Source organism: Ictalurus punctatus, unplaced genomic scaffold (genome assembly GCF_001660625.3).
Source record: "Ictalurus punctatus breed USDA103 unplaced genomic scaffold, Coco_2.0 Super-Scaffold_100071, whole genome shotgun sequence".
In the NCBI taxonomy this organism is placed as follows: Eukaryota; Metazoa; Chordata; class Actinopteri; order Siluriformes; family Ictaluridae; genus Ictalurus; species Ictalurus punctatus.
The window spans coordinates 131,882-159,672 of NW_026521092.1; the positions used below are offsets into that span (position 1 = coordinate 131,882).

General features: G+C 42.7%; 1 protein-coding gene across 2 annotated transcripts; it reads left to right on the forward strand.

Annotated features, from left to right (window-relative positions):
- Positions 1 to 288: 288 nt before the first annotated feature.
- On the forward strand, positions 289 to 27,622 carry fam131ab (family with sequence similarity 131 member Ab). 2 transcript variants are annotated; one of them, XM_017491026.3, is made up of 5 exons: positions 289 to 645; positions 16,587 to 16,680; positions 16,781 to 16,963; positions 18,677 to 18,808; positions 22,228 to 27,622. In XM_017491026.3, exons 2-5 carry the CDS (start codon positions 16,611 to 16,613, stop codon positions 22,719 to 22,721), a joined length of 879 nt encoding a protein of 292 aa, XP_017346515.1. In that variant the 5' UTR covers positions 289 to 645; positions 16,587 to 16,610; the 3' UTR covers positions 22,722 to 27,622. The 2 variants fall into 2 exon arrangements, with proteins under 2 accessions (XP_017346515.1, XP_017346514.1); XM_017491025.3 differs by lacking the exon at positions 289 to 645 and adding an exon at positions 14,377 to 14,526.
- Positions 27,623 to 27,791: the final 169 nt, after the last annotated feature.

The window sequence follows — 27,791 nt, forward strand, 5'->3', positions numbered from 1 at the left end:
AGGTTGAAGTAACGAGCTCGAGTGGTTAAATGAAGTAATTTAACTGGTATGCAATTAACCACTCAGTGACGTCAGCATCCGTGTCTACCTGCACGTGCACCAGCTTTACCACCGTTCACGTGAAGCATCATTTACACATTACTTATGCTACCGAGGTAAATGTGTATTGAGCGCTCTCTCTCTCTCTCTCTCTTTCTCTCTCTCTCTCGCTCTCTCCTGTTTGTCCAATCACAACTCGTTCCGCCTCCATCTATCTCGACTTGTAGGCGGAGCCATACCGAGCACGATTTATTAAACGCAGTTTCCGCGTGCAGATTTTCTCACTCATTTATCGCCCTGTTTTTGTGCTCGTGCAAAACACACACACACACACACACACACACACACACACACACAATCACAAAAAAATAACATCGTTGTTGGAAGCGCGCGGACTTCAGAACTAGGAGAGTGGGGAAGTGAAGAAGATTTTTAAAATAATAATAATAAGAAGAAGTAGAAGAAGAAGAAGAAGAAGATCCGAGCAGCGCGCGGCGCCAACCAACCAATGCTGCGGCCACATCCTGGGAGCTCGAGCACGCACGCGCTGTCCCGCCGCCGAGGTGCTGAAACGCACGCGTCGAGTCTTCCCCGCGTGACGTAGTGGTGAGTGTGGGGGGGGGAGAAAGAAAGAAAACAACGGTTTTTGGGAACGGTTGCATGGGTTACGTGCGGGAAAGCAAAGCAGGAAAGTTGCATAGATAACCGATTAACTAAATACATAAATAAAAAACGTGCAAGCGAGCAGCGCGTGTTTAAAGAGAGGCACACGGAAACAAGGGGTTTCTCTCCGCCCCATAGAGAGAAAGTGTGTGTGTGTGTGTGTGTGTGTGTGTGTTGATGCACTGCAGGTCAATGTGTAAGCATGGGCTGCGTCGCCTCCAAGACCCCCGTAGGTAAGAGCCGCACTTCCGCTCTGACTGCTCCGAGCACGAGCGATGCACGAGAGAGCGTGAGCACCTGGCGTGTCCGTTCAGCGCACGTGAAATAACGCCCGAGCTTTATTACATGTCTCGGCTCGAGCGTGTTGCTTTGTGCACGCGTGGATTCTGCAGGATTTTGAGGAAGGCGCGCGTGCGTGTGTGTGTTTGTTTGTCAGTGCATGGTGGACGGTAGATGGTCCGCAGCTTGTGAACGCGCGCGCGCGTGCGTTTGTGTGCGTAAGACTGTTGAACGGAAACAGGAATAATGCGGACTGTATGCTGCTGATGCTGCGCTCGCGACCCTGCAACAGCCCATTCTAATACACGCATGAAAGAAAGAAAAAAAGCATGATGAAGATGAGAACCCGTTTCGCCGTCGCTAAGGGACGAGATTGCGCACGCGGAACGAATATAATATAATATAAGATAATGCTCCAAAAGTATTGGCACCCTTCATAAAAATTAATATATACATAAGCAATGCATGGGGTGATATTATGATCTTAAACCTTATGATCTATGATCTGACTTACGAAACTATAGTTTTATATTAATAATGGTTTTCAAACAGTGTTCTTTGAAAGTATTGGCACCATAAACAATAAATATTTGGTTAGTCAGTTCCTGTGATGTCTAACACGGTTTGGAGACACTTGTAGAGTAGAAGTGAATTTTTCACATGAATGATAAAAAAAAACAACAACAAAAAAAACAGCTTTAATCAACCACTCAAAACCCACAGAACACACACGGAAACAAAAAGATCAAACCCCCTGTTCTGCTTTCATTTTTCAGGAATAGTTAGTATGTGTGTGTTCAGTAATGTAGTCGGTGGACGTGTGTGTGTGTGTGTGTTCAGTAATGTAGTCGGAGGACGTGTGTGTGTGTGTGTGTACAGTAATGTAGTCGGAGGACGTGTGTGTGTGTGTGTGTTCAGTAATGTAGTCGGTGGACGTGTGTGTGTGTGTGTGTACAGTAATGTAGTCGGTGGACATGTGTGTGTGTGTGTGTGTGTGTGTGTGTGTTCAGTAATGTAGTTGGTGGACATGTGTGTGTGTGTGTGTTCAGTAATGTAGTTGGTGGACATGTGTGTGTGTGTGTGTGTGTGTGTGTGTTCAGTAATGTAGTCGGAGGACATGTGTGTGTGTGTGTGTGTGTGTGTGTGTGTGTGTGTGTGTTCAGTAATGTAGTCGGAGGACATGTGTGTGTGTGTGTGTGTGTGTGTGTGTGTGTGTGTGTGTGTGTGTGTTCAGTAATGTAGTCGGTGGACATGTGTGTGTGTGTGTGTACAGTAATGTAGTCGGAGGACGTGTGTGTGTGTGTTTGTGTTCAGTAATGTAGTCGGTGGACGTGTGTGTGTGTGTGTTCAGTAATGTAGTCGGAGGACATGTGTGTGTGTGTGTGTGTGTGTGTGTGTGTGTGTACAGTAATGTAGTCGGAGGATGTGTGTGTGTGTGTGTTCAGTAATGTAGTCGGTGGACGTGTGTGTGTGTGTGTGTGTGTGTGTGTTCAGTAATGTAGTTGGTGGACATGTGTGTGTGTGTGTGTGTGTACAGTAATGTAGTCGGAGGACATGTGTGTGTGTGTGTGTGTGTGTGTACAGTAATGTAGTCGGAGGACATGTGTGTGTGTGTGTGTGTGTGTGTGTACAGTAATGTAGTCGGAGGACATGTGTGTGTGTGTGTGTGTGTGTGTACAGTAATGTAGTCGGAGGACATGTGTGTGTGTGTGTGTGTGTGTGTGTTCAGTAATGTAGTCGGAGGACGTGTGTGTGTGTGTTTGTGTTCAGTAATGTAGTCGGTGGACGTGTGTGTGTGTGTGTGTGTGTGTGTGTTCAGTAATGTAGTTGGTGGACATGTGTGTGTGTGTGTGTGTGTGTACAGTAATGTAGTCGGAGGACATGTGTGTGTGTGTGTGTGTGTGTGTACAGTAATGTAGTCGGAGGACATGTGTGTGTGTGTGTGTGTGTGTGTGTGTACAGTAATGTAGTCGGAGGACATGTGTGTGTGTGTGTGTGTGTGTGTGTGTGTGTGTGTGTACAGTAATTTAGTCGGTGGACATGTGTGTGTGTGTGTGTGTGTGTGTTCAGTAATGTAGTCGGAGGACATGTGTGTGTGTGTGTGTGTGTGTGTGTGTGTGTGTGTGTGTGTGTTCAGTAATGTAGTCGGAGGACATGTGTGTGTGTGTGTGTGTGTGTGTGTGTGTGTGTGTTCAGTAATGTAGTCGGTGGACATGTGTGTGTGTGTGTGTGTGTGTGTGTGTTCAGTAATGTAGTCGGAGGACATGTGTGTGTGTGTGTGTGTGTGTGTGTGTGTGTGTGTGTGTTCAGTAATGTAGTCGGAGGACGTGTGTGTGTGTGTGTGTGTGTGTGTGTGTGTGTGTGTGTACAGAAATGTAGTCGGAGGCTGTGTGTGTGTGTGTGTACAGTAATGTAGTCGGAGGATGTGTGTGTGTGTGTACAGTAATGTAGTCGGAGGATGTGTGTGTGTGTGTGTACAGTAATGTAGTCGGGGGACGTGTGTGTGTGTGTACAGTAATGTAGTCGGTGGACGTGTGTGTGTGTGTGTTCAGTAATGTAGTCGGAGGACATGTGTGTGTGTGTGTGTGTGTGTGTGTGTACAGTAATGTAGTCGGTGGACGTGTGTGTGTGTGTGTGTACAGTAATGTAGTCAGAGGACGTGTGTGTGTGTGTGTTCAGTAATGTAGTCGGTGGACATGTGTGTGTGTGTGTGTACAGTAATGTAGTCGGAGGATGTGTGTGTGTGTGTACAGTAATGTAGTCGGTGGACATGTGTGTGTGTGTGTGTGTGTGTACAGTAATGTAGTCGGTGGACATGTGTGTGTGTGTGTGTGTGTGTGTGTGTGTTCAGTAATGTAGTCGGTGGACATGTGTGTGTGTGTGTGTGTTCAGTAATGTAGCCGGAGGACATGTGTGTGTGTGTGTGTGTTCAGTAATGTAGTCGGTGGACATGTGTTTGTGTGTGTGTGTGTGTGTACAGTAATGTAGTCGGTGGACATGTGTGTGTGTGTGTGTGTGTGTTCAGTAATGTAGTCGGTGGACATGTGTGTGTGTGTTCAGTAATCTAGTCGGTGGACGTGTGTGTGTGTGTGTGTGTGTGTGTGTGTGTTCAGTAATGTAGCCGGAGGACATGTGTGTGTGTGTGTGTGTGTGTGTGTTCAGTAATGTAGTCGGTGGACATGTGTGTGTGTGTGTGTGTGTGTGTGTGTGTTCAGTAATGTAGCCGGAGGACATGTGTGTGTGTGTGTGTGTGTGTGTTCAGTAATGTAGTCGGTGGACATGTGTGTGTGTGTGTGTGTGTGTGTGTGTTCAATAATGTAGTCGGAGTACATGTGTGTGTGTGTGTGTATTCAGTAATGTAGTCAGAGGACATGTGTGTGTGTGTGTGTACAATAATGTAGTCGGTGGACATGTGTGTTTGTGTGTGTGTACAGTAATGTAGTCGGTGGACATGTGTGTTTGTGTGTGTGTACAGTAATGTAGTCGGAGGACGTGTGTGTGTGTACAGTAATGTAGCCGGAGGACGTGTGTGTGTTCAGTAACGAAGTCGGAGGATGTGTGTGTACATTAATGTAGTCAGAGGGTATGTGTGTGTTCAGTACTGAAGTCAGAGGACAGATACAGATATAGATGCAGATTCAGGTACAAATACAGGTGTAGGTACAGCTACAGATACAGATACAGGTGCAGATACAGATGCAGATACAGGAGCAGGTGCAGATACAGATGCAGATACAGGAGCAGGTGCAGATACAGGTGTAGATACAGATACAGGTACAGATACAGATGCAGGTACGGGTGCAAGTGCAGATACAGATATAGATGCAGATTCAAGTACAAATACAGGTGCAGGTGCAGATATAGGTGCAGATACAGACACAGGTGCAGATACAGGTGCAGGTGCACATACAGGTGCAGGTACAGGTACGGGTACAGATACAGGTGCAGGTACGGGTACAGATACAGGTATGGGTACAGATACAGGTGCAGGTCCGGGTACAGATACAGGTATGGGTACAGATACAGGTGCAGGTACAGATACAGGTGCAGGTATGGTACAGATACAGGTGCAGGTATGGGTACAGATACAGGTGCAAGTACGGATACAGATACAGGTGCAGGTACGGGTACAGATACAGGTGCAGGTATGGGTACAGATGCAGGTATGGGTACAGATACAGGTGCAAGTACGGATACAGATACAGGTGCAGGTATGGGTACAGATACAGGTGCAGGTATGGGTACAGATACAGGTGCAGGTATAGATACAGGTGCAGGTATGGGTACAGATACAGGTGCAAGTACGGATACAGATACAGGTGCAGGTATGGGTACAGATACAGGTGCAGGTATGGGTACAGATGCAGGTATGGGTACAGATACAGGTGCAGGTATGGGTACAGATACAGGTGCAAGTACGGATACAGATACAGGTGCAGGTACGGGTACAGATACAGGTGCAAGTACGGATACAGATACAGGTGCAGGTATGGGTACAGACACAGATACAGGTGTACAAATACAGGTGTAGGTATGGGTACAGACACAGATGCAGGTATAGATACAGGTGCAGGTATGGGTACAGATATAGGTGCAGGTATGGGTACAGATGCAGGTATGGGTACAGATACAGGTGCAGGTATAGATACAAGTGCAGGTATGGGTACAGATACAGGTGCAGGTATGGGTACAGATGCAGGTATGGGTACAGATACAGGTGCAGGTATGGGTACAGACACAGATGCAGGTATAGATACAGGTGCAGGTATGGGTACAGATGCAGGTATGGGTTCAGATACAGGTGCAGGTATAGATACAGGTGCAGGTATAGATACAGGTGCAGGTATGGGTACAGATATAGGTGCAGGTATAGATATAGGTGCAGGTATGGGTACAGATGCAGGTATGGGTATAGATACAGGTGCAGGTATAGATACAGGTGCAGGTATGGGTACAGATACAGGTGCAGGTATAGATACAGGTGCAGGTATGTGTACAGATACAGGTGCAGGTATAGATACAGGTGCAGGTATGGATACAGGTACAGGTGCAAGTATAGATACAGATACAGGTACAGGTACAGGTGCAGGTATGGGTATAGATACAGGTGCAGGTATAGATACAGGTGCAGGTATGTGTACAGATACAGGTGCAGGTATAGATACAGGTGCAGGTATGTGTACAGATACAGGTGCAGGTATAGATACAGATACAGATGCAGGTATACATACAGATACAGGTGCAGGTACAGATACAGGTGCAGGTATGTGTACAGATACAGGTGCAGGTATAGATACAGGTGCAGGTATGTGTACAGATACAGGTGCAGGTATAGATACAGATACAGATGCAGGTATACATACAGATACAGGTGCAGGTACAGATACAGGTGCAGGTACAGGTGCAGGTATGGGTATAGATACAGGTGCAGGTATGGGTACAGATACAGGTGCAGGTATAGATACAGGTGCAGGTATGTGTACAGATGCAGGTATGTGTACAGATACAGGTGCAGGTATAGATACAGATACAGATGCAGGTATACATACAGATACAGGTGCAGGTACAGATACAGGTGCAGGTACAGATACAGGTGCAGGTATAGATACAGGTGCAGGTATGTGTACAGATACAGGTGCAGGTATAGATACAGATACAGATGCAGGTATACATACAGATACAGGTGCAGGTACAGATACAGGTGCAGGTACAGGTGCAGGTATGGGTATAGATACAGGTGCAGGTATGGGTACAGATACAGGTGCAGGTATAGATACAGGTGCAGGTATGTGTACAGATGCAGGTATGTGTACAGATACAGGTGCAGGTATAGATACAGATACAGATGCAGGTATACATACAGATACAGGTGCAGGTACAGATACAGGTGCAGGTACAGATACAGGTGCAGGTATAGATACAGGTGCAGGTATGGGTACAGGTGCAGGTATAGATACAGGTGCAGGTATGGGTACAGGTGCAGGTATAGATACAGGTGCAGGTATGGGTACAGGTGCAGGTATGGGTACAGGTGCAGGTATGGGTATAGATACAGGTGCAGGTACAGATACAGGTGCAGGTACAGGTACAGGTGCAGGTATGGGTATAGATACAGGTGCAGGTATAGATACAGGTGCAGGTATGTGTACAGATACAGGTGCAGGTATAGATACAGGTGCAGGTATGTGTACAGATACAGGTGCAGGTATAGATACAGGTGCAGGTATGTGTACAGATACAGGTGCAGGTATAGATACAGATACAGATGCAGGTATACATACAGATACAGGTGCAGGTACAGATACAGGTGCAGGTACAGATACAGGTGCAGGTATAGATACAGGTGCAGGTACAGATACAGGTGCAGGTATAGATACAGGTGCAGGTATGGGTACAGGTGCAGGTATGGGTACAGGTGCAGGTATGGGTATAGATACAGGTGCAGGTACAGATACAGGTGCAGGTACAGGTACAGGTGCAGGTATGGGTATAGATACAGGTGCAGGTATAGATACAGGTGCAGGTATGTGTACAGATACAGGTGCAGGTATAGATACAGGTGCAGGTATGTGTACAGATACAGGTGCAGGTATAGATACAGGTGCAGGTATGTGTACAGATACAGGTGCAGGTATAGATACAGATACAGATGCAGGTACAGATACAGGTGCAGGTACAGATACAGGTGCAGGTATAGATACAGGTGCAGGTACAGATACAGGTGCAGGTACAGATACAGGTGCAGGTATAGATACAGGTGCAGGTATGGGTACAGGTGCAGGTGCAGGTATAGATACAGGTGCAGGTATGGGTACAGATATAGGTGCAGGTATAGATACAGGTGCAGGTATGGGTACAGATATAGGTGCAGGTATAGATACAAGTGCATGTATAGATACAGATACAGGTGCAGGTATAGACACAGGTGCAAGTATGGGTACAGATACAGGTGCAGGTACGGGTACAGATACAGGTGCAGGTACAGGTGTCATTAGTGTAAATGAACTTGGTCTCGTCCTAATTCCCCACAGGCAATGTCCGAGATGAGCCCTGCTGTAAATATAAAAGTCAAATGCTGCTTAGAGCCAAGACACACACACACGCACACCATATTAAGTTTAGGTGAGGTCATTTCATCCGTCCAGATGGCCTGAGCTGCTGGTGGCCTCGAACCTTTCCGCCTGTTGCTCAGTGTGATGCGGTGAATGTTTCTCACACCAGATGGACCCAAAATGGACAAACGGGGACAAGACAAAAAATTCCCGGTGTTGCATTAACGCCCACAGTGTTGAGTTCGATCGCAGTAGCATCTGTGTGTGATTTATATGGACACTATAGATGTGTCTTCAGGAATGTGAGAATTAACTCAACACCGTTATTACATTAACTCCTGAACTGTTTATTTGCATTAGGTGTTAATCTATTGGATATCATACACTATACACAGTGTTTGTGCGAACTGAACAGTTCCAGTTATTGCAACACATCCATAGTGTTCGTTTCTAACCTCTTATGAATACTTGTACACCACTGTTCAGAAATACACAGTGAATACGTTCAGTGTTTTTGATGTTAACGTGACAGCATAAATAATCGTTGATATTAATTCAACAGTGTAAAGAGATAATTCTTCACTTTACAAGTTACATCAACATGACGTGTTTGTTTGACAAATATATATATTAAACACCAAGAAATAAACACTGTGAAATGAAGAAAAATCTCTAGCACTAAATTCTGATTATGATACACACCGATCAGCCATAACATTAAAACCACCTGCTTAATATTGTGTAGGTCCTCCTCTCCTTGTGCCAGCAGAACAGCTCTGATTCGTCGAGGCATGGACTCCACAAGACCTCTGTAGGTGTGCTGTGGGATCTGGCACCAAGACGTTAGAAGCAGATGCTTTAAGTGCTGTAAGTCACGAGGTGGGGATTTGTTTGTCCAGTGGATTGTGATCTGGGGAATTTGAGTCAACAGCTTGAACTCTTTGTCATGTTCCTCAAACCGTTGCTGAACAATTATTGCAGTGTGTCAGGGAGCGTTATCCTGCTGAGAGAGGACGCTGACATTAGGGAACACTGTTGAGATGGAGTATACTTGTTCTGTAATAATGTTTAAGTAGGTGGTCACAGTAACATCCACATGAATACAGGACCCAAGGTCTCCCAGCAGAACATTGTCCAGAGCGTCACACTGCCTCCACCAGCTCACCTTCTTCCCATAGTGCATCCTGGTGCCATCTCTTCCCCAGGTAAGTGCACACACCCGGCCGTGGTGTAAAAGAAAACGTGACCCATCAGACCACCTTCTTCCATTGCTCCATGGTCCATTTCTGATGTTCACGTACCCACTGTAGCCGCTTTCAGCGGTGGACAGGGGTCAGCTACATAGCCCCACACACAGCAAGGTGTGATGCACTGCGTCTTCCATGTGCATCAGTGAGCCTTTGGCGCTCATGACCCTGTCGCCTGTTCACCAGTTGTCGTTCCTTGGACCACTTTTGGTAGGTACTAACCACCGCATACTGGGAAAATCCCACAAAATTCTATGACCCAGTCGTCTAGCCATCACAATTTGGCCCTTGCCAAAGTCTCTCAGATCCTTACGCTTACCCATTTTTCCTTCATCCAGTAGATCAACTTGGAGAACTGACTGTTCACTTGCTGCGTAATATATCCCACCCTTTAACAGATGCCACTGTAATGAGATAATCAATGTTATTATCTTCGCCTGTCAATGGTTTTAATATTACGGCTGATCGGTGTATCAGAGCTGAGTAGCGACCGAGATCCGATTCTGATATGAATACGAATCATTTAAGATTTGCATCTGATTCATTTTTTGGATTCAGAACAGACTCAGTACTAAAATCCTCACAGGTTTCAAGTTGAACCTCGATAAGCGTCTGTTTTTAAGTTCTACACTTTTTGGGGATTAAAGTCCAGCACGATTCTTGTCATATATGTTGGCATCATGACATAAAACAAAGTGTAATACAATGTAATCTAACACTGTAACAGAGGTATTTCATCTGCAGGTGTTAAACACTTTTTCTGTAATCTATAACTATAACCGCCCAAGTGCAGTTTCTGGATTTATGCGAAAAATCCTTAGAGACATGTCTACTGGTTCCACGTCCAGTAGAATTCAAGCACCCGTGGTCCATTATCTCCAGGACGCCACACACGCTTTCAGCACGGATTTGGTTTCATTGACTCGAGCGGGTCGAGGGGCGAGGCTGAAGCCTCACACACACCGCCGTGTGCAGTGAAAAGACCCACGGCGTGTCGGGTATCAACCAGAACATAAAACGAGCAGTGATAAAGAGGAAGTGCAACCCAAGTCGCCGCTGTAGTGAGGGTGTTAATGCAGCCGTGTGGGAGGCAGCTTTATAGCCTGTGCTGAAATGCACGGTACTGTAGAGCTGTAACTCATACCTTCACTGCCGCTCAGGCTAATTAGCATAAGTGCAGGTTGAACACAGCACCCGATGCTAAAAGGTACTTAGGTCAGTTTGTACTTGTGCTAAATCATATGCGTCCTTAAACCCGCATAGATTTCAGGGAAAAATATATATTTGTATACATTTCTAAGTTTCTATACTTTATTGTAGCTATCTTCTCTGTAGTTTGAAATCTGTCATGCTAATTTGGAGCTGATAGTGTTTGCAGAGAAGAAAAAACTGGAAGATATAAACGTAATAATAAAGCTCGATGTGTGTCTCATGTTTTTCTTTCAAACAGGAAATCAATATCCTTCAAAATCTTACATATGTAGAATATCACAAATATTCCAGCTAGTGAATGCTAGTAAATTCCAGCTAGTAAACCCCACGGGTTTTTTTTTTTTAGCTAGCTATTGTTCAAAAACCGCACGTATAAATAAAACCAGCTAGCTAATTTTAGAGAAAGAGTCAGAACAAAAATCTGGTTAATGTAAGAAAAAAATAGTCTAGCCAGTCTAAATAGTCTAAATATTACAACGAGAACACTTATCGATACTTGCGTTACTGTCACAGCCGCTGTTAAAAAATTTATCAACATTTTCCGACCAACCAGAATCCAGTGCTGTGATGTACGTATTATTATAGTCCGCATATAAGAAAGTAAATGTTACTCAACTATAATGCATAAAGTAACTGAGTATATGTAAATAGCATGGCCTGTTTGGCAGGAAGTGATGTCACCTGTGGCATTTGGGTGTGACAGGTGCTTCCTGGTGGATATCCACGGATATCCGCGACTTCCTTTCAGTGGGTCTGCAGACTGTTGCATGAAGCCCTGAACCAGAAGCGTGCAATGTTTACCAGCGACATTGTGAATGCATGCATGAGTTTCATTAGGAATGAAACGCTGCACGAAGGAAATTTCCGGAAAACAATATGCACTCAGACAGGACCGAGCTGCCTCGTTCCGAACGGTACGCTCGGTTGCCATAGTAACTGACCGAGGCCTGTCGCCGGTCTTTCTGAATAACGGCAGCGGCACCTAATATTGACACCTTTTTTTCTCAAAATTGATGCCAAATGTTTGGACAGTGAAAAAAAGATTATTTATGAAAGCATTATGTATGTATTAATGCTATATTTGACTTTAAGGCATAAATAATTGTTAAAAAAATAATAACCAACATCTTATGTAATGAATCCATCCCAAGAAATATTACATCATTGATCATCCCAAGAAATATTAGAAAAAGAAAGATTCTTAGCTAGCTGCTATTAACTCTTTATTTCACTAATACCGTTGACTAAATGTCATGATGGTTCGGGAAATGAAACGGATTCATTACATAAAACAATGGCTACTCGAGATGTATAGCTTAAATTAAAATGTGGTATCAATAAACATAATTCACAATTTTAATTAAAAAGCTTAATGAAATCACAGTTTTATTCAGACAAATTCACGTCATTTAAAAAACTTTGTTAGCTGGAATTTTGGTGCGTCTCTAATGCTAAAATATCTATTTTTAAATATTTATATATTTTTCTTTTAAAAGGGATTAAATTAAAATATTAATTAAAAAATGACATTTTAAAAAATGTATTTACAAAAAAATAAGTTTGTTTTTAATTGTTATTTTTGTTTTATTTACATGCGTTTTTTGGGAGTGACATCCTGCAATAATAATAATGATAATAATAATAAGAAGAAGAAGAAGAAGACGAATCCAGTACTTGATTTTCGGCTTTTTTATTTAGTCCAGCGTGTCCTGAATTTTGGTTTTGTTAACTTTTTTTCATTCATTATTTAATACATAATTTCCGAAGCACTCCTTTTCACTCCTCTCAGATCAGGAAATGAAGTTTGAAGCTCACATTCAGTCTATATCAGGTGCCGTGTCAGTACGCTAACATGCTATATGCTGTTATGCCACGTTACGATGTTGTTCCTCTCCACAGTGGCGGGCGGACGGTTTCTGGTGGACTGGAGTGCTGAGAGTTCCTTATCTGACATTGCGCTTTTGGGCGGTAGCACACGCAGCGGTTTGTCAGGTCTCCTGAGCGTACCGTTCGAGGAACTGGACCGTTACCTTGAGGTGCCAACATTTTCTTTTCAAAAGCTTTCTGTGTGTCAGAGCGTCTGGAAATAGCAGTAGCCTGAACCCATGTTATTTCAGCCGCCCACCAGCGAGCCGCACCGAGCACTGGGAACCAAGAGAACCGAGAGAGAAGAAAAAGAGAATGTCTCCCACACACCATTCGAGCCGCCAGAAATAGCAGTCATTGTTGTCTCACTGTGGGCGCCATTCATGTGCCATTTCTCTCACTGTGAAGTTAATCTCCTCGCTAATGCTAACTGCCTACTGTTGCATATTAAAGTACAAAAATAATTATTCACTCAACGAAAAGTAGAAATGAATTATTATCTAACAAATCCAGTTTGAAGCAAACACAAGACGAGATTTCGCAAACAAGGCTAAACACTAATCTCTCATGTGTTTGCTAGTAAATACCCTGTGGTTTAGAGTTCCCCCTAACAAACACAACACAAGACACAGTTGATGGTTTACTGCTTAGCCTAGCAAACACAAGATAGTTCAGTATTTTGCCCAACAAACACAATAGACAGCTCAGGATTTAGTGCTTAGCCTAACCTGAGACATTTCATAGCTTTCGAGTTTTATTCATTTCAATATGGCAGCGTCGTTCATATAGCTGCGTAAGCTACCTAGCATAAAGTTATGATTTAAAAATGTATATGTGGAATTTAAACAGAGCCGTTTTCAAAATGAACTCAGAGTTTTAATATAAACTCATCTTCACTCATTTTCCTCAGCATCTCTCACTGTACTGATTAGCTCATTAGCATAACTAAACCGCTCATTCTGTTCTCAGTTCCCAGCTCTATTAATAAACATGAGTAAACATGCAGGAAGCACATAACACAGCGGGATTACACTTTTCAGAGTCTCAAATTACAGCCTCAGTGTGTCTCTGTGAAAATGCTAGAGTTTGCGAAGCTAATGTTACCATAACCGCAGTGAAGTGTGTTCATGGCTAATATTTGCTAGTTTAGCTAGCTTGCTTTGTTAACACGTTCCGCTCGGAGAGTTTAGCGTGTACCAGCTGTGGAGGAAGACTATATTATCTTAAATTGTTTAAAAATGATTTCTTAGTCCAGACCGAGCCCTTCTCTTTCTGCACTCTCAGCTATCAGGCTCAAAAGTGAAAGTCATTCTGATATTCTTCTGCCTCCAGTTCAGCTGCCACCAGCTAACCCCCTGTTTAGCGACTTGTGAATCACGTGACCAAAGAGACGATTCCTATCGGTCCCAGGAGTTTACAGCAAAATCTTGACGATTATTTTTCAAACTTCCACAACACGCGTTAAATACTGCGGAATAAAGTTTGAGCCGAGTGTGAAGTTACAATGCTTTAATGCAGCGTTAATAGAAAAGTGACATTTATTTATATTTTATTTTCTACTTCTAAAAGGCGGAAGGAAGGAGCTCGAGCGGGTGAATGCTCAGGGCATGTGCTCGGGTCATCATTTCCGGCATCCAGAAAGAAGCAGTTGATTCTGTTCAGGATATAAATATATTGATAATATATAAATAAAAAATGAAAGCACTTATGAAACATAAAAGCAGCGCTACGCTCTGTGTGTGTGTGTGTGTGTGTGTCCTGAGAGAGAGATTTTGATTTGGAGCCATCCAATTGAACTGTAACCATTCGATGTGACGTGACGCGCGTGACGTCATCCCGGGCATCGCGGCGACGCGAGCTGTCCCATAGACCCTCCACCCCTCCATGTCCACCCCTTTCACATACACCCCCCCCCCCTCTACTAGCCCCGGAGAGACATCCGTTCCTTGGTGACCAGTTGCTATAGAAATGCTCGTTTTTCGGCGACAGAATTAGAGACAGAGACAGAGGGAGAGAGGGAGAGAGGGGAGAGAGGGAGGACGGGTCGTTAACCGAACGGCGGCGACGTGGCTTGTCTGCTGTGAGGAGCGGTCTGGTCACGTGTTGCCGGTTTGCACATGGAAAAGCTGCTCTTCCTCTGCGGCGCGAGCGGCGAGCCGGCCACCGTGGTACTCTATTTCTTTTTTTATCTTATCTTCGTCTTTCTTTATATTCATTTTATCTCTCGTGTGTGTGTGTGTGTGTGTGTGTGTGTGTGTGTGTGTGTGTGTGTGTGTGTGTGCTTGAACCGTTCGAGAGGTTTGCATTGAATTCATTCATCATTATCGTATGTTTTGCTCGTGCAGTGATATGAGGTCGCTGTCCAAGTGACACCGGCTTGCGCGTGTGTGTCCCCAAGCCAAGCCCCCGACCCTGCGCGCGCTCCTCTAGCAAATCCTCTCATCTCTTCTTCTCCTTCTCTTGTCTTGTATTAACGAGCATCTCTATAACATCTTTGTGTGTGTGTGTGTGTGTGTGTGTGTGTGTGTGTGTGTGTGTGTGATGAAGACAGCGAAGCAGCGCGCGCCGTTCGGATTGTTCGGTCGGTTGTGCTATGAAACCTGTGGCGCGCGCTTGTTGCTGTGTGTGTGTGTGTGTGTGTGTGTGTGTGTGAGAGAGAGAGAGAGAGAGAGAGAGAGAGAGAGAGAGAGAGAGACTGGCATTATAGCGGGCTTCAGTGAGAATGAGGCGCCGCTCGAGCTCACCGGAACCTCATTTGTAGACTGTCGTTATGATGCGCTCTCGCGTGCGCAGGCTTTCGGGTTGTTGTTAAATTTGATATGATTATTATGTCAGGTGCGCGAGACCGAGTTGCACACAAGCAGGCCTACGAACAGGCTGTGAGTGAGAGAGAGAGAGAGAGAGAGAGAGAGAGAGAGAGAGAGAGAGAGATACGTGATTAAAGTGGAAGTAATTTTTTACAAACCTGGATTGCATGTCCGCACCCCTCCATCCCCCTTCTCCTGACTCTCTCTCTCTCTCTCTCTCTCTCTCTCTTTCACACACACACACACACACACACACACACACACACGTGCATCTCATGCAAGGGTCCTTCAACACGCGCCTAGATGTTAGCAGCAGAGCTCGCGCGCGCTTTGTGTATTTGGGTCAGACGTTAAAACGGCCACTTAGTCAACGGACACACACAAGCTGAAACGCGCCTCGCGCGCGCCTGACATTAGGGTTAGGGTTAGCGTTTGGTAAGACGAGCGAGCTTGTCCACGTGCCACTTGGTCGTCGAGACTATAAAAAAACAGCATGGTGCCGCGGTGACGTCAGCAGGCGACGGAGCTTCAGAGAGAGAGAAAGAGAGAGCGCGCCAAATAGGGAGCTAACAGGCGATGTGTTTTATATAGAACTGAAATGAGCTGGAGTTAAATTGTGCAGGATAAAGACATTATTATTATTATTATTATTATTATTATTATTATTATTATAATTAATCAGTCATATAGTAAACTCTGTTAGAGTCATTCCTGATAAAGCTACACTCAAATCATTTAATTAAGAATTTAACTAAATAGAATTGTTCTGACTGTGCTTAAAAAAATCAGTGCAGTTTTAATGTGGAGATATTTCATGGTGCAAAAAGTCAAAACAATATTTATTTATTTGTTTTTATTTATTTATTTACAATTTCCTTCCAGGTACAGCAAAATCAGACCTGGTGTCATTTTTGGATGTAGCACTTTTTTAATTCACTGCATCCTTGAGCAGCATTAAGAAAATCTGGATGTGAGCAGAAGTCATGGCATGGTCGCTATTTAATATTGACCAGACCCACTGTATTCGGAGTTCCGCCCCCTGTTTCCTATTGGCTCACACTTTTAATGTTGACAGGTTTGCTGTGTTAACCTACATGACCTAAAAATGATGTACTTCCGGAAGCAATCTGCTTTCTTTTTCCTGCATTCACACATCCTTTCACATGCCAGTGAGCACTTGGTCTGAACACTGCTTTATAAAATTATTCTAGAAATACTGTAGAGTATCATCCTCATCCTCCTCATGCTCCTCATTCTCCTTATCCTCATCACTTCACCCTCATCTTCATCCTCCTCCACATTCCCATCACCAGCATTCTCCTTCTGCTCCTTATCCTCCTTATCCCCGTCCCTTAACCTCCTTATCATCGTCATCGTCCTCTTTATCCACCTCATGGTTTCATGTCCCTTCTCTTTTTCAGGTAAATGTTGAGGAGCCTGTCACCATGTTGCCCAAATCCAGAAGAGCTCTCACGATTCAGGAGATTGCAGCACTTGCCAGATCCTCACTTCACGGTACACACACACACACACTTTCTTCTACATATCCACCCATTCCTCCTGTACATTCCTCTTCTATATATGTGTGTGTGTGTGTGTGTGCGCGCACCTGCAGGTATCTCTCAGGTGGTGAAGGATCATGTGACGAAGCCGACGGCGATGGCTCAGGGACGCGTTGCTCACCTGATCGAGTGGAAAGGATGGTGCAAACCCACGGATGCTCCCAACGCCCTCGAGTCCGACTTCAACTCCTACTCAGATCTGTCTGAGGGCGAGCAGGAGGCCCGCTTTGCCGCGGGTCAGTGTGTGTCTGTGTGTGTGTCTGTGTGTGTGTGTTTGCGTTCTTGTATCATAGCTAACAGCTGTTTTTGTCTTAGCATATTACCAGAAGTCACTCTGTGCTCAGAATTAACTAGCTCATGTAATGAAACACACATTTTAAAGCCTGTCTAGCTAGCGTACTAACTTTTTTTTTAGTGACTAGCATATTTAGCAAGCTACAGTTGCTGCGTCTCGAGTTACATTTAGCTAACTAAATGTAGCAAGCTAACTCAAACAGCAAGTAGAGGCGGTTAAATTTAGTGTTGTTTAAAATAGCTTCATTATACAGTATCTTATGAGAAAAGTAAGCTAACTAACCTAGCTACTAAAACTAGCTAGCAGCACCATGGAAACAATTTCTGGCGAACTACAAGCATTAATATAACTTTTATTCGAAACTGAAAAAATATTACTAGATAGATGACACGCAGGAAACTTGTGTCAGAACAAGAGTTTAGCCCAAACCTTCACCATGGTTTAAGCGTAATTAGCTATTTTTAGTTGAATCATAAGTAGATGACTAGCATGTTATACGTAACTACAGCTAGCCATGACCAGTCAGGCCAAGTCACGTTAAGTATTAGTAAGTAAACTTAGTATTTAATTCGCCTTTTGCTAGGATATTAGATATCTTAATACAGTACATCAGATTGACTATAAATACATAGCTAGCCAGCTAACAAAGTAACGCTAGCTTACATTAGCTAGCCAAGTGTAACCATGGAACCAGCTTCCGGGCTGAAAGCAGAGTTAGAAAATAAAAACTAATGGCAAAAATAAATGGAAATAAGACAGGCAGGTATTTTCAGATTATAAACACTGTGTGAAGAGAATTATGGGATGCCTGTTTGTTGGCATGGGAACAGGACAAACAGTTATTAAAAGTACTGTCTATCCAAGCAGCTGTGTCCTGAAAGGTATGAGGATATTTTTTATAAGGTATTGGAACAGTACAAATGTGTGTGTGTGTGTGTGTGTGTGTGTGTGTGTGTGTGTGTGTGTGTGTGTGTGTGTAAGTAAAATCAGTTTAGGGGTGTGTGTGTGTGTGTGTGTGTATGTGAGTGTTTGAGATATCACCTGCAGGATGCTGGCTGTCTGCCTGCTTTCTCTCTCACACACACACACACACACACACACACACACACACACACACACACACACATGAACTCTGCTCCTGGGAAAAATGCCAAACTCCGGTATAAAAGGCTGCAGGAGTATATGTGTGTGTGTGTGTGTGTGTGTGTGTGTGCGTGTGTGTGTGTGTGTGTGATGAATGGGCTGAATTGATCTTCACAGTCCAGAACAGATTGAGGGGCGGAGGGGGGAGGGGCTGCCTGACTCTGATTGGTCGATTAAAAGTTTGCAGGAAATTGAAAAAACTTGCTGAATCATACAGCCAATCACACGTCAGCATATATTTCTTTGTGTGTGTGTGTGTGTGTGTGTGTGTGTGTGTGTGTGTGTGTGTAAATGCAAACTCATGATTTTGTGTATGCGACAGCGAGGTCACATCGATAGAGGACACTCACGTGTGATGTCATCAGCATGCGTCATCACACTGTCAGTCAAACACCAGAGTGCTTCGCGCACTGTAAATTTAGTACGTCTCCATGGCAATGTCACGCCCTCTACTGCTGGAGTGTACCATTAAAATATTGAAACGGTGTGTGTGTGTGTGTGTGTGTTTCAGGCGTGGCGGAACAGTTTGCCATCGCCGAGGCAAAACTTCGCGCCTGGTCTTCAGTCGACGGAGACGAATCGAACGATGATTCATACGACGAGGACTTTCTGTCTGCTAATGAGCCCACCACACAGAGTACAGGTACACATACACGTACACACACACACCCACACACACCCCTACCCTGATGCAGTCAAAAACATGTAAAGTACGGATAAGTATTCATGACTAATTTCAAGATAAGAAAGGAGATGTAGACTTTTTAAAGGGACGAGGAAAAAAACATAGGAATTTATTAACTGACAGTATCTCATTAACAAGCTGAAAAAACACCAGAGGAAGAAAGATAACAACAACAACAACAACAATAATCCTACTACTAATAATAATAAATGAATTTATAAATAAACACTGATACTACTACTATTACTACTAATAAATGAATACATAAATATTACTACTGCTAATAATAATGAATTAATAAATAAACACTGATACGGTCAAGTAATGGAGGTCAGGACAGATGCAAGTGCAGATAAGAGCTTTATTAGAGACAAGATATACAGACAAATCCTAAACCTGAATCAGTAGTGTAGTCAAACCGGCGATCGGCAAACGGGCATGAAACAGGTAAGGCGAAGCACGAAATGAGAATCAAAAACGAACCGCGATGAACCAAGGTTTGGCGCGGTGATAACACTGGGTACTTCACGATGATCAGTGAGACACGAGGGGTTTAAATACTACACGTATTCAGGGGAAAACAGAACAGCTGAATACAATGATGACACACACGGTAAACAACCGATGACCATACAGGGGCGGAGACAGGACGTAAACCATAACAAAACACACGTGTCAAAAGCAAACAAAGTCAATGTCACTGAAACCCGGGCGCATGCGCTCGCACTTCGGGCTTCTGAGTGCGTTGCCTGCTACAGCGCTAGCGTGAGGGGAAATCGTGACAGATACTACTACTAATAATAATAACAATAAATACATAAATATTACTACTTCTACTACTACTACTACTAATAACAATAAATACATAAATATTACTTCTACTACTACTAACAATAATAATAACAATAAATACATAAATTTTACTACTTCTACTACTACAAATAAATAATAATAACAATATATACATAAATATTACTACTTCTACTACTACTACTAATAAATAAATAAATAAGTACATAAATACTACTACTACCACTACTACTACTACTACTACTACTACTACTACTACTACTACTAATAATAATAATAATAATAATAATTATTATTATTATAATAGTAAATAAATACTACTACTATTATTAATAATAATTAGACTTGCCATTTCTCTAAACATCCTTTTAATATTCAAACAAAATCTTAAATTCTTCCAAAAGCAGCCTTTTATTAATAATGTTTTTATTATTATAACTCCATTCTTCATTGCTCTTTTCGAGTTCCTCAGTCTGTGTTTCTGGCAGCGTTGATCTCACGATTGCGGTTTCCATCAATTTCCAAAGCGTGCGTTCTACAACCTGAGTCACAGCACTGGAAATGAACGATAAAGACGTGCGTGTGAATAAAACTGCTGTAAAGGACGAGGGGAGGAGACTGACGTAGCGGGCGAGCGTCCCAGTGTTTCTGACGTGACTCTGGACTCATACCGACTCTGACGTGAATCAGGACACATGGTTCTGTCCCAGTGCCCTACTTTCATTCAGAGCACCGAGCTGAAATAATAATAATAACAGTAATAGTAATAATAGTAATAGTAGTAGTAGTAGTAATAATAATAATAATAATAATAATAATAATAATAATAACAGTAATAGTAATAATAGTAATAGTAGTAGTAGTAGTAATAATAATAATAATAATAATAATAATAACAGTAATAGTAATAATAATAATAATAATAATAATAATAATAATAGTAATAATAGTAACAGTAGTAGTAGTAGTAATAATAATAATAATAATAATAATAGTAATAGTAGTAGTAATAATAATAATAATAATAATAATAATAATAATAACAGTAATAGTAGTAGTAGTAATAATAATAATAATAATAACAATAATAATAATAACAACAGTAATAATAACTTTACGGACTCACTTTTGTCAGAAGTCTAATTCTTTGGTTTGAAATGTAATTGTGTGTGACTCATGGCACATTTATTAACTCTCTCTCTCTCTCCCTCTCTCCCTCTCTCTCCCTCTCTATCTATCTATCTTTCTGTCTCTCTCTCTTTTCATTTTGCTCCGTGGTGCAATTTGATATCGCAGCTTCATTTCTCCTGCAAGTTTAATGTGCAGACAGAGAGAAGAAGAGATGAGGAGAGGGAAAAGAAAAGCAATAAAAAAAAGAGAGGCGGAGCTGAAAGACAGAGAGAAGGGTATTAAGTGTTGCGTTTAAAAACAGAGATTGGAAATGTATGAAAAAGTTGTTGTTGTTGTTGTGTTTTTTTTTTTAATGACTATTCTAAAACAGAGAATCATTATTTTATTTTATTTTCTGACGTATGGTGTCATTGCATCTACATTTGATTTGATACATTTTCTAAATACGATTTATATTACTGTTTTTATTATAATATTATAATTGTATCATTTGCTGTGTGAACTGAATTTAGATGAATTTAATATCTCTTAAATTTATATTTCATATTTTAGCTCTCATATAGGACTGAGTGATGTTTAATACAGTCACCCTAGTGATAACAAGTCTTCATAAAATATATATGTTTGCTTGTTTGTGTTTCTTTCTCCCTCCGCGTCCTTCTTCTCTTTCTCTCTCCCTCTCCCCCCTTTCCTTTTCTCCCTCTCCTCATTTCTTTTTCTCTCTCTGTCTTTAGTCTCCTTTTCCAAATTCTCTAATTCCTGATTCTTCCATATTGCTTCTGTTTTCCCTCACTGTGTTTTCTCTTTCCTTTCTCTTTCTATCTCTCTTCTTCCCTTGCTGTCTCATTCTTTCTCTCTCTTTTTTTTTTTACTTCCCTCTGTTTATTCTTTCTCACACTTTCTGCCTCGCGCTCATTCTCCTTCTTTGTCCATCCTTCTCTTTTTTCTCTCCTTCATTTTCCAATTCCCTCTTTCTTATTTAGTTACTCTTTATCTTTACATCCATCCACCCATCCGTCTCTCCATCATCTCCCTATCTTTTTTCCTCCTCCTTTATATTGTAGGAGTTTTCTCTCTTTGTCCCTCTCTTTCTTTGTTCTTCTTTTCTGTCCTTCCTTTGTCCGCGCTCCTGTTTTCCTTCCTCATTTTCTAACTGGCACCTGACCCCCGCCTAGCGGAATAAATATTTGTGTTAAATATGTTAAGATTTGCGAGCAGAAAGAACAAGAATACGTGGGAAAACAAAGCTAAACGATTTCTCTTTTGTTATATTTTCGACAGCAATAATTCGGAATAAAAAAACAAATCAAAACTAAACAGCTTTACACCCCAGCGCTGTTACAGTAAGTCCTGGATTCTGATTGGTCAGAAGGTGTTGATTAGTCGAAAGTGGAAAGGATTTACATGCATACTCATGCCGTGTCGTCTTTCTGCAGATCTCTCTTTGTACCCTCATTACTTGCGCGACCTCATACACACTCGAGTCTGCGAGGCTCGGCTGCGTGAGGCTGAAAGCGGAGTCGCCGTCGACCTTTCACCTCCGGCGGGGTTACCAGGGTCACCGACGGACACACTGGGGTCCAGCTCGTGCAGCCTGGATGAGACACACCCACTTCTGCGTGACCTCAGTCGCTGTGGGGACGACCTCACCGCTAAGATCCTGAGTGCTCTGCACGGCAAGGATGACCTCCTACTTTTGGCACGCCTACAACGGGCGGGGCAAAGGCGGGGCCATTCGTTCTCTGAGACCTTTGAAGACGACGACGCACCTTGCAAAGACTGCAGGGGCGGAGCTTGGTGCACGGCGGAATATTCCACACGGAGAAAAGTTTCAGACGTCGCTTCATCCGGCGTGGTGTCGCTCGATGAGGAAGATGAAGAAGAAGCGGACGAAGACGCAGAGGAAGAGGAGGAGGAAAGAGAGCAGTGAGCGTCCGCCGTTCTATTTTAATCAGTTTCTGTTTGGAATGTTTGATTCGGCATGTTTGTTTTAGACTCCGCCCCTTGCATTTGCATACACACAGTTGTCCGGTGTGGACTGTTTTTTTTTTTTGTTTTTTTTAACAGCGTCCCAACAATCTTTTTTGCAGCACGGTGGCGAGGAAGATGTTGAACTTGAACCGGAGGTCACGTCTCTAAAAACATTTACAAGAAAAAGACGTTAAAACGAAGAAAAGTGACCAAATGTCGTAAGACAAAAACGAAGGAGGAACGAAAGACTGAAAACGCTCTTCTGCATGTGTCGCAAGTTGAATGCTCGAACGCTCGGATCCGCACCGTCCAGTCTCTTTTTTGCACGGTTTTGTGATTTTTGGCTGTCCTGTTTAGCTCCGCCCCTTTTCTCGAGATCTCAGGCCCCATTGCATTCTGGGTCCTGGTTTGCTCATCCTGTGGGCATGGCTGCTTGCTACACAAACTCTTAACGTAATCTGCCAAACTGACCGTCGTCACAGTCAGCGCCGAGAAAATGCTGGAATGTTGAATGTTTGTACCGTGACGGGAAAATGTATTTGAAAACCAAGCATAAAAAAAAAAGAGTGATTTTTTTTTTTCTTCTCGGACTTGTTTTGTACTCACTCGTTATTATTATTATTATTATTATTATTATTATTATTATCATCATAGAATCACAGTATTTTTGGTTTGGTTTGTATTTTTGTCTTAAAAATCGACATGTGAAGTGAAGAACAGAAAGTGTCGTATCCGCCCGAGGATTTGTGTCGAGGACGTTTCAGGGTTTGTGGGAAAGACGTTCTATTTTTGTACGTGATTTTCCGCGGCGTGTCTGCGAGTCCGTGGGTGTGTGAGGAACACTCCTCTCTTTGTGGCAGGAAGAAAAAAAAAAGCCTCAACACGTTTCTTTAATTGTCTCCTTCTGCTTTATTTCTTTGGAGAGGAACGATGTGACCGTGCTCGACATGTCCTCTAGTCTCGTTGAGACAGTAGCTATGTTCACATGGACAGCAATGATCTAAATTATTCACCTTATTCTGAATAAGACGATATTCCGATGTAAACGTTTAGTCGGATTAAGAACTTCTGTCTGGTGCCGTTGTAATGAATATCAGATGAAGGACCAGGGGAGACCTCAACAGAATACTCCACACGTCTTAATTCCATCTGTGTTTACTTCGAGTGTGACTTTAATCAGATTAAGGTCATCAATAATCTCTGTTTACATGCTAGTTTCTTAATCAGAGTATCGTCTTAATCGGGTTAACATCGGATTATTGTCGTCCATGTAAACGTACTGATTGAGAAATGTCTCATTTTTCTTTTTATCCTATATAAATGTCAAGTACACTCTCTCTCTCTCACACACACACACACACACACACTCATTCAGTGACAGATTTTGTTTGCTGACGGTCGTTCATGGCTATCCACGGTTCCCTCAGACTACGTTATCAGGGCCGTCAGTCTGTCTGTTTGTGAAATCTGATTGGCTCGGAGGGATAGGTTCACCTGTCGCTTTAAAAATGACAGGCGAGTGTGTACGCATGTTGGACACTAACCCCACCTGTGTGTGTGTGTGTGTGTGTGTGTGTGTGTGTGTGTGTGGCTGTCTTTGTAACTATCTACTAGAACACACTGTCACTCATAGGTCTCAGATTTCTCCAGGAATTCAGTATAGGGAGAATACAGATATTCCAGCATCTTCTGCACCGGCATTCAAACTATTTTTGTCTTTCTTTTTTGCTTTTGTTCTTTCGGACGTACCCGGATTACCTTTCTTGTTCGACGAATCATAAAATAGAAATGTTACTTTATACAACCCCTGGCAAAAATGATGGACTCACCACACGTCGAGGATGTTCACCTGGCATTTTTTGCTGTGTAGCAAATAAACAACTCACAGATATGACCAGAAAAAATCCCTTTTTGTTTAATAGCTGAACATTCTGGCTTTGTGAAACATACCTCAAACAATTCAATGAAATTATTTTAATTCATGGCCTATTTGTCTGCCAGATCAAGTAGAGGAAAAAATGATGGGATCATCAACAAAAAAAATCACAATCAGTACTTTGTTGCTCTTCCTCGAGCTTTGATGACGGCCGGAATTCTTTGAGGCGTGAACGTCACTAATGAAATTGATGGAAATGATGGAATCGTCTTGTAATTTCGCATTCCTAAAACAAATACCAGCACAAGTCTGACGGTGCAAATGAGTCTGCAGGAAAAAAGAGCGCTTCCAGACGTTAACCTCGGACTTTTTGAAAGGAAACGTGGCCCCAATAAGAGAACCAATGGAAAGGATTCTAAAACTCCTTCAAGAAGGAAATCCAACACGGAGTGTAGTAAACGATGTCGGTTGTTCCCAGTCAGTATAAACAAAATGGGAAGGTTATGAAAGGAAAGCGTACGGGTCGACCGAGGAAGACGGCAAACGTCAGGATAGAAAACTCGAAGCCTTGAAAATAGAAAATTCACAACAAAACGAATTTGAAAAAATGTGCCAGAAGGAGGAGTCGGTGTTTGTGACAGAAGTGTACGAAATCGGCTGAATGAAGCGGCTTTACGTAGAAAAGGCGAGCGAAAACCAGCACTGACACCTAAACAGAAGAAAACAAGGTTACAGTGGGATAAGGAGAAGAGATCATGGAGTGTGGAGGATTGGATGAAAGTGATGCTCAGTGATGAATCAGTGATGAATCAGTGATGAATCAGTGATGAATCTGCACTGGCCACGGAGATGATGTGGAACTTCCGTCTGGTGCGGTTCGAATGAAACATATAAAGATGACTGTCTGAGGAAAACAAGATTCCCCACTCATGTACGATATGGGGCGACATGTCAGGTAAAATAGTCCATGCACGTGCAGGTGTACACTGAAATTAGGCTTGGTGACGATGTAGTCATTTTTCAGGATGATGATGTGTCTGACCAGAGAATAAAGAGTGTTGAAGTTCTTCTTCAGGAAAGGCAGATCAACTCAGTGACCTGGAGAGCAAACAGTCCGGACCTCAATCCCACTGAACGTTTATGGTGGAAACTGAAAAGATTCCTCCGTGACAAGGCTCCATCCTGCAGCGCTGATCTGTCAACTGCTGTTCTACAAGTTTGGACCAGGTTGATGGAGAATATTGTTTTTCATTAGTGAAGTTCACGCCTCAGAGAACTCCGGCCGTCATTTTGTTGATGATTCCATAATTATTTAACTACTTGATCTGGAAAAAATATGCCATTAATTAAAACAATTGAACTTGTTTGAGGTATGTTTCAGGAAGCCAGAATGTTCAGCTATTAAACAGAAATAGTTCTGGGTCATATGCGGGATTTATTTATCTTCTACGGGGTAAAAAACCCTGTGAGCATCCTCGAGGTGTGGGGATTCCATCATTCCTTCCAGGTGTTGTAGACTTTTCCCTCATTCAAAAACAATGTGGGGGTGTACAAACTTTTGCACCCAACACTCTTCTACAGTACTGAGACAGTTGTTTGGAGTGCAGTTGTGTTCACACTCACTACTGTAATACTGTGAACATGTATTTAGCTCTTTGTGGGGACTGAATTATGAAAAACATGAAGTAGGATGTTTTTGACAGTGCTTAGTCCCCATAAAATAAAGTGTTGTTATAAGATACACACTCCTGTGTGTGTGTGTGTGTGTGTGTGTGTGTGTGTGTGTGTGTGTGTGTGTGTGTGTGTGTGTGTGTTGGGTATCGCGCAGGGCTTTTTGGCACCTCAGGGGATTTTACCGCATCGTGCCTTTATTGCCAAGGGTGCCATCGACTTTACGTCAACTCTGTCAACCATTTATACGATAATGTTGGTGAATATTATATTCCCTTTTTTTTCTTTTTCTTTTTTTTTTTAAAGCCTTTCTCTGCATCTATCTCTCGCTCCCCCTTTTTCTATCACTCTGTTCTATTTAAAAGTCTATGTACAGCTCTCTCTCTCTCTCTGGTTATGTTTCTCTCTCTGTCAGTCTGTCTATTTGTTTCTCTCTCCTTCATTCTCTCTCTTTGATGATCTGTCTGGTTCTCTCCTTTCTCTCTCTCTCTCTCTCTCTCTCTCTCTCTTTGTTAATCTCTCCTTCAGTGTCTCTCTCTGTCTTTCTCTACCTCTGTCTTTGTTTTTGTTTCTCTCTCTCTCTCTCTCTCTTTTCACCTTATCAGAATTTGATTTCTGTCTGTCTCGGTTTCTCTTTTGTTCAATCTCTCTCCCAGTCATGCCCTCTTTCTCTGTCTCTCTCTCTCTCTCTCTCTCTCTCTCTCTCTCTCTCTCTCTTTTCACCTTATCAGAATTGGACAGTTTTGTGGGCGGGGCTTCACCACATCACCCAGCTATTCTGTGATTGGTGGTCTGTGCTGCCTGTCAAAGTAATTGACTCGTTTTTTTGGCAGTTACACCATGTCACAAGTGGCCTCCTTACACACAACTGGGTCAACATTGAACGTGTGTGTGTGTGTGTGTGTGTGTGTGTGTGATGGTGGAGTTGTGTCCAAAATGTCCATCCAGTGTGATAGAACAAGGAAAAATAGAAAGTAACGTCTCAACACACATCAGTCTTAACTGTTCACACACACTTTTAATTAGATGTCCTGTGATCCTCTAAGGTCACACACACACACACACACACACACACACACACAGACCAACACAGACACGTACACGATGAAAGAAGTACAAATCTACAACTGGATTCTGACAAAAATGATGACTAACAGACTCTCACACTAGTTAGTTTCTTTTTCTATTCTTCTTTATTTAATTGTTTTTATTTTTCATGAAATGAAGTATTTGAATGCTGGTTGTTTTGAAATATAATGACTTTCTGCATCTGCCTTGTTTTGAACTTAATCAATAAAATGATCAATGTTATTTGCAACAAAAATAACGTGTCAATACGACTTTCACATGTAGACAAAAAAGGAGCAGTAGGGGACAGTCTGACCTGTGGTCAAGGAAGGGCTGTGTCCCAATTCTTATGTGACATTAAGGGAAGCCTGTATCATTACTATGAAAGGGGTGTGTCCAAATCCATAACTGACA

Bases quoted from the DNA above. Each gene is read 5' to 3' on its own strand.
- fam131ab (XM_017491025.3), top strand. From the start codon at position 14,476: ATGGAAAAGCTGCTCTTCCTCTGCGGCGCGAGCGGCGAGCCGGCCACC. The intron at 16,964-18,676 runs GTCAGTGTGTGT...TGTGTGTTTCAG, and splicing joins GGAGGCCCGCTTTGCCGCGG to GCGTGGCGGAACAGTTTGCC. The intron at 18,809-22,227 runs GTACACATACAC...GTCTTTCTGCAG, and splicing joins GCCCACCACACAGAGTACAG to ATCTCTCTTTGTACCCTCAT.